The sequence below is a fragment of the Ovis aries genome, chromosome 9 (assembly GCF_016772045.2).
Source record: "Ovis aries strain OAR_USU_Benz2616 breed Rambouillet chromosome 9, ARS-UI_Ramb_v3.0, whole genome shotgun sequence".
Classification (NCBI taxonomy): domain Eukaryota; kingdom Metazoa; phylum Chordata; class Mammalia; order Artiodactyla; family Bovidae; genus Ovis; species Ovis aries.
In genome coordinates, this window is record NC_056062.1 from 16413164 (window position 1) to 16426948 (window position 13785).

The following is a 13785-nucleotide window of genomic DNA, read 5'->3' on the forward strand; positions in this document are numbered from 1 at the left end:
ACTGAACCATCAGCCCTGCTCGAGCCCATGGCCCTTGCCTCCTAGTAGGATTATGGTGACCATCAAAACGCTCACATTGTTTTATTGAAAACATACTGAAATGTTTTGGGGTTTCTCTCCTTTCAGCCTGATTCTTTAAAGAAGCTGACTTCCCTGTTTTGCGTTTTGATTAATTCATGCAAGCAAATCCTTATTGGATGCCCACCAGGTGCCAGGCACACCTGTCTCTTAGCTTTACTGATTGGAAGGCCGTCCCCATAGGGGATGCGAGTGACGAGAATTAACACTGTGGACATCTCTTCCCTCTCCGCTCCCCTCCTGCCTGGTGATGACATCTGGCATGGGACGAAGAGCAGACTTTAGCTATTGTAAACCTGAATCCAAGCAGATGGGAAGACCAAAGATGGAATTGCCTAATTATTTCATTATGCATTTTGATATTTTCTCAATATTTAGACTTCATAAAAAAGTCGAGCCTAATTTGACACCCATCCACGGTGATAAAAATGGCCCACATGTAAGTGTGTACGGCTGGATAGACGCGTTTAAAAGGGAACTGTGCTCTCACGGTAGTGTGTGCACACCTGTCTGGAGAATACCTGCCACACCCAGAAGAGCCAGGGGCACCAGGAGCTCGCTCTCTGCACGCGCTCATCGTCTGTGTGCCTTGTTTCCACGCCTGGGGGCGGCCAGATGCAGAGGGGGGCGCTCGAGGCGCAGCCCTCGTGGGGTAAGGCGGAGCTTTCCTGCAGGGGGTTCCAGACCCACCGTGCACTGTGGACCCGAGTCGCCCCATGCGGCAGGTTGTACAGAGTGCAGGCTGGGGCAGTGGGTCTCCCGGGTGGTGCTGAGGAGTCGGGCTGGCCTGCCTGCCTGCCTTTCTCCCCATCCCCTACTCCCCTCCCCGTGCCCAAAGGCAAAGGTCAAGCTCTGGGGCCGCCTCCTCTGTGTCCTGCCCCCAGCAGCCTGGGCTCCCGCAGGCCACGAAAGGGGGTGGGGGGTGGAGAGGAGGCGTTGTCCGTCCCACCCAGGAGACCCCAGCCCTGCTTCATCTGACCGCAGCCCTGCTCTGTGAAACATGCCGGGAAGGCGTCAGTGCTGATTTTTTTTTTTTTTTTTAATTTTTGTTGAAGTCTAGTTGGTCTACAGTGTCACGTGTAATCTCTGTAGATTAATCTCTCAATCACTTCGCTGTAGAGCAAAGTGACTCAGGTGTATCCATATATACATTTTTTCTTGTATCTTTTGCATTCTGGTTTATCTCAGGACACTGCATACAGTTCCCTGTGCTGAACAGGAGGACCTTCTTGTTTATCCATCCTCTGTGTGATAGTTTGGATCTTCCAGCCCCAAACTCCATCCCTCCCCGCCCCCCACCCACCCTGGGTGCTGCAGGTCCAGGGCAGGCTTTCCCACACGGAGCCTGGAGCCTGCTAACTGGCCAAGAGCGAGCGTGGCTCAAGGGTCCCCGTATGCTGCCTGGGGCGTCGTTGGGAGACCGCCCTCTGCGGGGACAGGGTGGCCTCATATGGAGCAGGGTTGGGGGGCAGTTGGCCATCGGGGGCCGTGAGCGCCAGGGGCCTCTCAGTGTTTTCAGCCCTGAAGCTCGCTGGTACAGCAGTTCACACGCTGGCCCTGGGCCCAGGCAAGTGAGCTAACATTGAATACTGCTTTTTTAGATTTATGATCACTCTCTCTTTTCTGAAGACTTGTGTATCATTTCCGTTATCACTACCGCTATGCAAACCACCACATGTGTGGCTCCTGTGTGTCGAGTCGCTCGGTGTGTTGTCCACTGGGCTGGGGAAGGGACACTGGACACCAGGGCAGACGCCGACCAGCGGGCGCTCCCGCCCAGCTCGTCCGCCCCCTCCCCCGGGCCTCCGTCTAGCCTCTCTGCTCCCCTTTCCTCCTCATCCGGTGAGGTCCAGGGCAAATGATGGCAGCCCAGGGCAGACATGTGCTCTGGGGCCGCTGGGATCAGTCCTAACCATTGTACCCGCCCTTCTGATCCCCTGGGAAAGTGAATGTTGGTCGCTCAGTCATGTCCGATTTCTCTGCGACCTCATGGACTGTAGCCCGCCAGCCTCCTCTGTCCATGGATTCTCCAGGCAAGAATATTCGAGTGGGTTGCCATTTCCTTCTCCAGGGGATCTTCTTGATCCAGGGATTGAGCCCGGGTCTCCCGCCTAGCAGCCAGACCTGATCCCTACCTTGTGCTGGACAGGATACTAGCATTTTTCTTAAAATCTACAAGCTGGATAGTACCTACCCCTTTAAAAAAATAAATACTCAACTTCTGGAAGTTGAATAACTCTCCTGACGTGTGTCCTGGAGCTGGATGGCCAGGATCCGTCCTGTTGCCTGAGGTCAGCCTGGAGTGACGGCCCACCCTCGAGGTGCAGCTGCGCTTCCTGACCCTGGAAGGTGTCAGCACAGCTGAGCCCCCGCTTCCCACTCTGCTCGGGGGCCTGGCCCCAGGTGAGGCTCCTCCAGACGGAGGGTGCAGGGCCAGGCCTCCCCCACGGCCGGCCCTCGGCGTCCCTGCCTCCATGTCTGCCGGGGGTGCCTGAACGGCGTTGGGGTCCCCCAGAGCGTCTAGTTTGGGAGCTTTGGAAGCTGACTGTGTCTTCCTTCACTCTCCATGTGGCATTCAGAGGAGGAGAGACAAGCGTCACGCAGGCGCAGGTGGAGGTCTCCCTTTATGATTGGCCTCCTGTGTCCACTCTTCTCTGGAGCCCTCTCTGCCGCCTCTGCCATCAAACTCCGGTTGGAACCGCCCCCTCTGGGCTCCTGCAACCCTCAGTGCTGAGCTCCTGTTTGGGATAGTGCTTCCAGAGCGCAGGAAGGCTTCTCCTCCCAAGACGGTCTCCCAGGCCCGGCTGTGCTGTTCCTGAGGCCAGGCCCTGTCAGCAGCTGTCCCCTGATGGCCTCCGCCTGATGGGGTTTGTGCCAAGTGTCGGGACACTGCTGTGAGCGAGAACTCAGCCTGGAGTGGGCTCTGCCTGATGAAGCCCGGGCGTGCGCTCCCTGCCCACCCCGGTGCCATGCGTAATCCTTAGCACCAAGGGATAGAAACCATTTGGTGAATGATTTCCGTTTCATTGATGCAGCCAAACGGCCACCAGCTTGCTTGCATGATGCCGAGTGCCATGAACGTAGGAAGGGAGTTTGCAGCTCATCTAGCTGAAGCCTGGCTCCCTTTCCAGGGGGCAGCACTGCACAGACGGTCTGCGAGGGGAGCAGCTGCAGGAGGCTCTTGGGGCGAGCTTGGTGTCAGCACTCCTTCTCATTTTCCTGTTTTTGTCGCAAACCCCCCTTTGGAGAGCATTTCAGGGTTGGTGAGATGCCTACTAACCTAGCAGAATCCAGCCCCGGGTGGGTTTTCTGACAAGACCTGTGTGTCCACTCCGCTGATCCCCACGAGGCTGGTGGCCTGGACCATCTGGGCTGGGTTTCTGCCAGGTGGGCTGATAAGCACGTGTCTCCCGCCTTCTGTCCGGAGGTTATTTGTAACCATCTGGCTGCTTGAGGGTGAGGCAGAGGCTCAAGGAGCCCAGTGGCAAACTGGGCTTTAGGTGCCTAAGAATCAGTAGCAGATGAGGGGCTGGAATGCCTCTGTGGGATTCTCAGGGCATGTAGGCTTAAGTAGTGGGAAGCGGAGGTGTATGGAGCGGGTCGTGTGCCCAGAGGCGCTGTCTTCTTGGGGCTGGCCCCAGCCATGCTGCTGATCTTGGCCATGTTTGGTCAACCCTCTATAAATCTATAAATCCCAGAAGCTCAACAGTGGCTTTGACATTTGTCATCAATTTTTACTTGTCCGTCCTAAAGGAAATTAACCCTGACTATTCATTGCAAGGACTGATGTTGAAGCTCCAATACTGTGGCCACCTGATGTGAAGAGCCGACTCATTGGAAAAGACCCTGATGCTGGGAAAGACTGAAGACAGAAGGGGATGACAGAGGATGAGATGGTTGGATGGTGTCACTAACTCAATGGACATGAGTTTGAGCAAACTCCAGGAGACAGTGGAGGAGAGAGGATCCTGGTATGTCGCAGTCCGTGGGGTCGAAAAGAGTCGGGCACGACGAAGCGACTGAACGACAACAATCGCAACCCTATACGACTCTAAGCACGATATCTTCAGTGTGGGTGGTCATCGCCAGGACAGGCGACCTGGCAAACAGCCATACCCAGCTTCTCAGTTTCCAAGACCATGTTCCCACCAGTGAGGAAAACTTGTCAGTAAATGAGCCCTCCTTACTTTAAAGACAGAGGCAGATGAGACTTGCCTGGTGGTCCAGCGGCTAAGACTCTGAATTCCCAAAGCAAGGGGCCCAGGTCCAATCCCTGGCCAGGGAACTAGGTCCCACATGACGCAACTGAAGATCTCGCATGCTGCAGCTAAGACCCAGTGCAGCCAAAGAAATAAATAATAAGTATTTATGATGGATAAAGACGCAGGCAGGTTACGCTGTTTGCGCTGATTTGCCTGGGATAGCCCCTCAGCCTCCCTAATTGACTCCTAGCTAACTCTTACAGATGCTTTTATCGGAGCTCTGTCTTCTCATCGCCCAAGAAAAATTAGGTATTTTTAGATAAGACTCCCTTTAAACCAGTGCACTAGGTTTTCCTCGTAGTCACGTTAGCAGAGACAGTTTTATCTAAATGGATTATAATACAGGCGGCTCTTGGCCTCAGCACAGCCGATTCCTCGATCGTCTTCAGTCAGGTGCGGGCTTGCAGCACGTCTCTGTCCCAAGGGAATCGGTGTTTATGGCTGCAGGCGATCACGGCTCCAGAGGCTTGATCCTCGTTGTGGGGATGCCGGGCCAGCCAGAGAGAAGCGCCGCTCCTGACCTTCCTCTGAGGCTGTTAAGTTGCCCTGGCTGCTTAGCCTTCAGCGGACGGTGGGAGGGATGGGGCAGGGACACAGGTTTGATCCTCGACACCTCCCACCTCCAATCCGGATATGCATGCTGTGAAGCTACTTTGGGAGAGAGTGCACGGATGTGAGGTTTGGCCGGCCAGGAGAGTGGGGAAGGACTCCTGCCCTGGAGTGCGCAGAAGAGTTCCCCATGTGCCTGAGCGGGCACGTCAGTCCACACGCCCTGGGCTCATGTGATTGGCCACCTGTTGGGCTTGTACACGTTCTGTGTGCTTGTGGCGTGACAATGATTGTGAGCATCTAATAGCATAAAATTACTTACAGAGCTTACGTAATAGCTAGTACCTGTATGGCCCTTACTAGACGCCAGCACCATTCTGAGCAATTTACATAGATTTATCCAATTTTTACAAAAACCCAGTGAAGCGGTCTTTATCCACATCCCACAGATGAGAGAACCTTGGTCCTGTGAGGTGACCTACCTTGCGCTGGGTCACCCGGCTAGTAAGTGGTGGAGCTGGGACTCGCGCCTGGCCATCTGGCTCCAGAGTCTGAGCTCTTGCCAGCTCTGTGCTGGGAAGAAGAACAGAAGGCCCCTGGTCTCCGCCACAATGGCCTCCGATTGTCCCCATCTTCCAGATGAAGCTGGAGAGACGAACATCCCTCGGGCACACTGCTGACTGCAGGGCTCCCTCCTTTTCGCCAGCCCTCTGCCCCGAGACCCCTCTCCTCACCCAGCAAGACCATGGCCCTGAATCTCTCAGACTCTCCCCAGCAGTTCGTGGGCCATCCAGGGAGCTGAGCCCAGACACCAGAGGCGCCTCTGCTGGGACGAGAACACCCGGCATTGGCATTCTCAAAGTTCATGATGCAAATCGGAAAACAAAGTCCTGGGAAAGAGGCTCATTAATCACCTAGAGCAGTCTTTCCATTAGTGTAATCCCTAGCTATGACAATTTGCTAATTCATCGGAGCTGAAGTGCAGCGGCCTAAGTCCCTGCACCTGTAGTTGTTTCTTCAGAGCAGGTGCGTGGGGCACAGGCAGCCTGTCTTCCTGGGAGGGAGGCAAGGTGCAGGCCTGCTTTCCAGGGGGCTCCCCACTCCAGGATCCTTATCTCGGAGCCAGTGTGGAGATGCCTGTGTCAGCTACTTTTGAGGGCTGGTTTCCGTGGACCACGTGTGACAGCCAGCTGTTCAGAGTCCGGTGCTTCCTTCTCTTGGGAGAGACCCAGGCCTCTACCCGCTGGCTGCACCTTCCCCACGGGAGGAGCTGATGGAATGAACACACATCATTTTTCCAGAGCGTCAGACTGGCTCGTGGTAAACTTCAGTCCCATAGGCACAGGCAGGATCTCAAAAACTGCTCCGTGGTTCTGAGGGGTCCTCTGCAGCCCGTGACCGAATGTTGCACTGCTAATGGGCTGGCAGAAAATGAGAGGGGAGATACTTTATTAAGTTTCTGCACCTTCCTTGCCTCTGGAGCTGTTTTTCCAGGATTTGGCACGCATTGTCCCTGGGCTTCCCTGGTGGCCCTGAGGTGAAGAATCCACTTGCTAATGCAGGAGATGCAGGAGACACAAGTTCAGTCCCTGGATTGGGGAGATCCCCTAAAGAAGGAAGTGGCACCCCCCGCACCCCAGTATTCTTACCTGGAACACTACCATGGACAGAGGAGCCTGTGGGCAACAGTCCGTGGGGTCGCAGAGAGTCAGGACTTAGTGACACCAAACACACACACCCATGGTTCCCATGACACATGAAGATTGACCAAGACAACGTGTGCGGAGACCTTTGTGAGCAAAACAGTTCTGCACGGATATAGACTAGGCGTAATTAACAATGCTGGGTCACTAGGAATCCCAAGATACGATCCTTGCATGGTAGACGGGGCTTCTTAAAGTAGGGAGGGCCTCACCTTGGTCAGTCTTCTCGTCCCCAGCAGCTGCTGCAGCCTACATCATAGGTGTTGACATGCTGGTGCGGATCCAGGCCCGCCCACCGGCAGGAAGGCTCTTGGGGGCACTTGCACACCCTGGTGCAAGCACAGTGTCCATTCATAGCGATCTGGCTGGGTTGGTTGCTGGGGGTGGGGTGGCTTGTAGAGGATGTCCCTGATGACGTGAAGTTCAAGCTTGAGATGGGTGGTGGTCACTAGGAGGCCAAGGCTGAAGAGGGTTCCAGGCTGGGGGGTGTGGGAGTCAGGGCCCCGAGGCAGCAACAGCGTGTCTGTTGTCACCGGTCCCAATGGTTCGGCTTGGCTGGTGCACACCAAGTCCTCCAGGTCTGCAGGGGAGAGGTCAGCCTGGGAAAACTTGCAGAGAAGTTGTATAGCCTGCATGGGAGCTGGGATTTTATCCCTAGGCTTGAAGGGTTTCCAGCTAGGGGCAGTGTGGTCGCACTCGGTTTAGGAAGCTGGAATGACCACCTCCCCCTGTCTCCGCCCCCTGGTTTGGAGTGGGGCGTCCATGATGTCCCTGCTGCGGGATTGCACCCCCAGCTCCTGGAAGTGAGGCGGGAGAGCCTGTGAGGCCAGGGCATACAGGTCCTGCTCCTCGGTTCTCAGCCAGGCCTCTGAAGGGTGTGGAGTTGAAGTGGAGAAGCCGCAAGCGTCGGGGTTCCCGTTGGGCTGTGGGCTGCCTGACCCCATCTGTGCTCTGCGGGTTTACTGGGGAACCAGTGTGGGGGCCCCACTCTGAGCCTGGTGTGTGAGGGACGCCGGACAAGGCCTCTCAGAGCTGGGGAGTCACCCTTCCCAGGTGATGGTGTCTTGGTTGTTCCTTGTTTTCTGGTTTTGAAGCGTGTAAGCCTCTCTCTTCAAGCAAATTTTAGGCTTGAAGAAGGGACTGGGAGATGCTACCATTGGAGAGCTGGGCCGCATCACTTCTGCCACCTCCGTGCCACCTCTCTGTCCCCAAAGAGACGCATCCTCTGCCTCTTGCCGGTGGGGGAGGGGCGCGAGGTGCAGGCCGGCCAGCCCAGCCTGGGATCACACGCCCACAGCCGGGTCGCTCAGTGCGGGGCTCCCTAACCCGAGGGTGCAGCAGTGAGTGGTCGACAAGCTGTGGCCCGGGGTCGTCATCACTTAAAGCCACTGCATCACTCCTGGAGAAGCTCTCGTTCAGTTGCCTTTTACAGCCTCCCAGCCCTGCGGCTCTGAATTAGGGACTTGGAGACGGGAAGCCTGGCCTTGGCCCCAGGCGCTCACCGCAGCCTTGTCCGGGAACAGTCGTGGCCATAAATACCCATGGCCTGGGGTGGCCGGTGCTACCCAGGGAGTTAGGCAGGGAGCCCAGCACTGAGCAGTGGCCTGCGGGCCTCCTGCTAGTGCTCGATGCTGCTGTGCTCATCAGCCTGGCAAATTTGAGTACAGGGGAGCAGCGGAAGTTTAAACCGAGCAAGGGCCAGCCTGGGCTTCTCAGCTCCCCGCCTCTGAGACATGGGAGTGAACTGAGGTGGCTCCAGGGAACTCAGCTGTGGTGGAGGCAGGAAGCTGCAGGCGCAGAGGGTGCTGTGAAGGGGCTGTGTGGCTCCTTGGAAGAGCCAGAAGTCACCGGTGGGAGGCCCCAGAGGCAGAACCAACGTGTGTTGGGTGAACTGAGCAGGGCGCTTGGGATTTCTTATGTTCCAGGTGCAAGGGTTTGTCGACGGGTTGTGCTCATAGGTGTGGCTAGGAGACTTGCAAAGCCTGACTGGCACCAGCAGTGGCCCACAGTCCCCCTGCTGCAGCAGTAGATCTTGGGCACAAGAACACATCCACTGACTTGGCATCTTAATTGCGGTCTCCCCAAGTGACTGTTGCTGTTTTAGTCGCCAAGTTGTGTCCAACTCTTTTGTGACCCCATGGGATTCTCCAGGCAAGAATACTGGAGTGGGTTGCCATGCTCTTCTCCAGAGGATCTTCCTGACCCAGGGATTGAACCTGCCTATCCTATATTGCAGGCAGAGTCTTCACCAGGGAGCCAGAGGGGAAGCCCTTCCCAGGTGACTCAGTTCAGTTCATTCACTCAGTTGTGTCCGACTCTTTGCGACCCCATGAATTGCAGCACGCCAGGCCTCCCTGTCCATCACCAACTCCCAGAGTTCACTCAGACTCGCGTCCATCGAGTCAGTGATGCCATCCAGCCATCTCATCCTCTGTCGTCCCCTTCTCCTCGTGCCCCCAATCCCTCCCAGCGTCAGAGTCTTTTCCAATGAGTCAACTCTTCGCATGAGGTGGCCAAAGTACTGGAGTTTCAGCTTTAGCATCATTCCTTCCAAAGAAATCCCAGGGTTGATCTCCTTCAGAATGGACTGGTTGGATATCTCCTTGCAGTCCAAGGGACTCTCAAGAGTCTTCTCCAACACCACAGTTCAAAAGCACCAATTGTTTGCCGCTCAGCTTTCTTCACAGTCCAACTCTCACATCCATACATGACCACTGGAAAAACCATAGCCTTGACTAGACGGACCTTAGTCGGCAAAGTAATGTCTTTGCTTTTGAATATGCTATCTAGGTTGGTCATAACTTTTCTTCCAAGCAGTAAGCGTCTTTTAATTTTATGGCTGCAGTCACCATCTACAGTGATTCTGGAGCCCAAAAGAATAAAGTCTGACACTGTTTCCACTGTTTCCCCATCTGTTTCCCATGAAGTGATGGGACTGGATGCCATGATCTTCGTATTCTGAATGCTGGGCTTTAAGCCAACTTTTTCACTCTCCTCTTTCACTTTGATCAAGATGCTTTTTAGTTCCTCTTCACTTTCTGCCATAAGGGTGGTGTCATCTGCATATCTGAGGTTATTGATATTTCTCCCAGCAATCTTGATTCCAGCTTGTGTTTCTTCCAGCCCAGCGTTTCTCATGATGTACTCTGCATATAAGTTAGATAAGCAGGGTGACAATATACGTACTCCTTTTCCTATTTGGAACCAGTCTATTGTTCCATGTCCAGTTCTAACTGCTGCTTTCTGACCTGCATACAGATTCCTCAAGAGGCAGGTTAGGTGGTCTGGTATTCCCATCTCTTTCAGAATTTTCCACAGTTGATTGTGATCCACACAGTCAAAGGCTTTGGCATAGTCAATAAAGCAGAAATAGATGTGTTTCTGGAACTCTCTTGCTTTTCCATGATCCAGCGGATGTTGGCAATTTGATCTCTGGTTCCTCTGCCTCTTCTAAAACCAGCTTGAACGTCAGGCAGTTCATGGTTCATGTATTGTTGAAGCCTGGCTTAGAGAATTTTGAGCATTACTTTACTAGCATGTGAGATGAGTGCGATTGTGTGGTAGTTTGAGCATGCTTTGGCATTGCCTTTCTTTGGGATTGGAATGAAAACTGACCTTTTCCAGTCCTGTGGCCACTGCTGAGTTTTCCAAATTTGCTGGCATATTGAGTGCAGCACTTTCACAGCATCATCTTTCAGGGTTTGAAACAGCTCAACTGGAATTCCATCACCTCCACTAGCTTTGTTCGTAGTGATGCTTTCTAAGGCCCACTTGACTTCACATTCCAAGATGTCTGGTTCTAGATTAGTGATCACATCATCATGACTATCTGGGTCGTGAAGATCTTTTTTGTAAAGTTCTTCCATGTATTCTTGCCACCTCTTCTTAATATCTTCTGCTTCTGTTAGGTCCATCCCATTTCTGTCCTTTATCGAGCCCATCTTTGCATGAAATGTTCCCTTGGTGTCTCTAATTTTCTTGAAGAGATCTCTAGTCTTTCCCAATCTGTTGTTTTCCTCTATTTCTTTGCATTGATCGCTGAAGAAGGCTTTCTTATCTCTTCTTGCTGTTCTTTGGAACTCTGCATTTAGATGCCTATATATTTCCTTTTCTCCTTTGCTTTTCGCCTCTCTTCTCTTCACAGCTATTTGTAAGGCCTCCCCAGAAAGCCATTTTTAAAGGGAAGTCAGGCTCTTCAGCACCACGGACAGTGCCCTCTGGGTGGGAGGAAGGGGCCGGCCATGCTCCTGCTGGGAGCAGACGAGGTCCTGGTGGTGCCCAGGCCCTGTGCACTGGTGTCCTCATTTATCAAGTGGGAGTCACAGGCCCCTGCTTCCAGTTTACTGTGAGGAGTCAGTGCAGTGTTGATAGCAAAGTGTCTGAAAGTGGGAGCCATATCATGGGCTCCAGGGTGGGGTGGACTCAATCCTGCCACTTCCTAGCTGTGTCCTTTTCTCCTTATCCCCATGGGCCTGAGGTTGGTTTGTTTGTTTGTTTTTTAAATCTCTGAGATGGAAGTAATAGTTCCTGTCTTATACCCACCACATTCTCAAGTTTTAATTTGAAAATAGCGAGTATTTTTAAACTGAGAAGATTCATGTTAAACACTTAGCGCTGGGCCTCCCTCATGGGACTCACTTTGGAAATACTCTCTTTGCAGCAGAAGTAGTGATAGGAATTACCGTCATCATCATCGTTCTTTTCTGACCTCTTGCCCTGAACGCCAGAGTCCGGGTATATAGGAAAGAGCAGCCATTGCCACACCCACTGTTCTCACTATAGCATTGTCTTCTGGGCTGTGAGAGTGGCTGATTAAGGTCTTGGTAGCCAGGGTTGTGTTCACGTGTGCAGGCTCAGACACAAGGCAGTTTTGGTGGCTTATGGGGCCGAAGGGGAGGGGGATGCCCATGCAGGTAATTGGCTGTATTAGCTCAGCAGTATAATCTTATGGCTCATGTCCGAAAGCAAATTAATACAGAAATATGCCATTAGAATGGCTTCCAAAGCCCCAGTGCCACTTGGCAACTTTGTGATTACTCACTCGCTCACTCGCTTTTCTAACTAATCATTTCAGAGCTCTGCATCCTGGCTGTGTTCGTCAGGCACTATTTCTGTTCTTCAAGCGCCATGTGTGATCAGCCTCAAAAGCCTGCCATGATTTTTTTTTTTTTTTAAACAAGAGGCAGTGATCTGCCATATTCTGAAGTCTTAATTTCATATAAGTGAAAATAACCCCCAGAGAGTCAGGAGAGAAGACAGAAAAAAGCGAGCACACACATGTGGCCCCTGCACCACCAACCTGGGGTGCCGACTCATGCCAGCATGCATTTAGTCATCAGTGCTCATGAGGCAGCCCCAGTGCCTGGGGCACTGGTCCAGACACCACTAGGAGGGCTCTGCCCTTGCACGGCTGACAGGCCAGTGGTGAAGCCGGACAACGGGAGACACACATATCTAGTGGGGTTGCTGAGGGCCTTTGGAGCAGAGACAGCTCAGGGAGGCCTTCCTGGAGGAGGTGAGGTCTGAGATGGGAGTTAAAGGATGAGTATAGTGAGGAGGCAGAAGAGGGCAGGGGGAAGCATTTCCAGGCAAAGAGCATAGAATGTGGAGACTGGAGTTCCAAGAAAGCGCCTGGTATTTTGGAAGAATGGAAACAGGGTCAAGGTAGCCAGCGGAAGACTTGGGCGGGGGTGGCAGGACTGGAGAGGGAGGTGGGGGCTCCTGAGTGCCTGGACTCCAGCAGCTTGGCCCGAGCTCCTGTCTCAGACCCGCTGCCGTGTGTGGCTAGCTGGCCCTGTTGGGCCCTGGCAGGAGGGACCCCGGAACTCTGGTCTTCGTTCCCTCTGGGCCTTGGTACCCCTTGCTGCCCGCCCCGGCCTGTTCTGCTCTGCCTGCCTGGCTCCACCCTGACACGGCTGTCCTCCGGCTAGACAAGCGCAGTGGCCTGTTCCTGTGTTGCCGTCCTTGTTGGAGTCTGAGCCTCCCAAGTTTCAGGCTCGCGTGCGGTCATTTCAGTGCGCTCAGTGCTTCTCACCATGCCTCGCTCATTCCAGACACACTCTGTGTGCTTGTTGAGTGCCGTTAACTTGCTATAGGAAGAAAGTAATGGGATTCTCCCCACTTCCCCGGTCACTAGAGAGTGTCAGGAGCTATAGTCTTCCCTTTTGATTGCAGCTTAAATGCTGGGGCTTTCATTTATGTAGGAAAAGGGAAAGCAATTTACAGCTGTGTTTCTGAGGACCACACGGGCTGTTTAATATTAGCACCTTAGAGACATCTATTTTCTGCACTCCTAAACCCAGTTTCTTCATCCACTGATACTTGCTGAGAGGCAGTATGACTTTCTCGATTATGAACTTGCCTAAGTGAGCCTGCTCGTAATAATATGTGTAATTACATCAAGATGTGTAACGTGACAGATGTGAAAGCAGCGTGAAGCCGACACGTGTAGAGAAACACGTTGGGCTGTATTGAACAGTGAGCCACAGTTTGTACGCGCTTTAGGAAAAACAACCTCCCCTCTTCTTTATTTCCCCCAGCAAGAATGGCTGCTGAATTGAACCTATCCGGGTGGATTTCCCTTCTTCACACAACAGCTCAATTTATTAGATTTGGTGGGGGAGAGCTGGGAAAGAGGCCCTTGACACATCTATGTACCTGTTTCTGCCACATTTGTCCATCCCTTGAGAGGAGGGGGCCGTTCACCTGCTGTGGAGGGTTTCCTGTCTGTCGAGAAGTGTCTAGAACTTCTCCTCCGGGCCCTGGGCTGGGCGATCACAAAGTTTTCCTTAACGACGCTCACCCATCTCTGAAGCGCACGGGCGAGGCGAGTGTGGAGGGCCTCCTGAACCAGCTGGTCCTGGAGCACCTGCAGCTGGCTCCTCTGCTGTGGGGTGAGTACTGCCCGTCACCTCTGGGTGTGCGCGCACCTTCGCTCAGACCTCGCGAGCTCGCGTTTGGTGCTGTGTGCCGAGGCCTTCAGGGAACCGGGCGGGGAGGTCTGTGTCTCTCCCGAGCTCGGTCCGCGGGCGTCCGGTCAGCACAGCCTCAGGGCCAGGCTGCTGCCCTCTGACCTCAGGCGCGGTGACAGTGTGGATCCCCCTGCTGCAGAACCCGCGTCATCTGTGGTGCAGTGACGGTGTCTGCATGGATGTGACTTCTGCAGACGCTTGCGCCCCTTGAGTGATGAGTGA

The 13785-nt window shown here is 53.8% G+C and overlaps 1 protein-coding gene across 6 annotated transcripts in view; it reads left to right on the top strand.

The window, feature by feature from the left end:
• TRAPPC9 (trafficking protein particle complex subunit 9) overlaps positions 1–13785 on the top strand; it is a 405352-nt gene that overhangs the window by 302653 nt on the left and 88914 nt on the right. For all 6 annotated transcript variants that reach the window (XM_060419983.1, XM_060419984.1, XM_060419987.1 and 3 more), the window contains one exon: positions 13394–13485. In XM_060419983.1, the coding sequence (XP_060275966.1) occupies positions 13394–13485 (92 nt within the window). The remainder of the gene's footprint in view (positions 1–13393; positions 13486–13785) is intronic.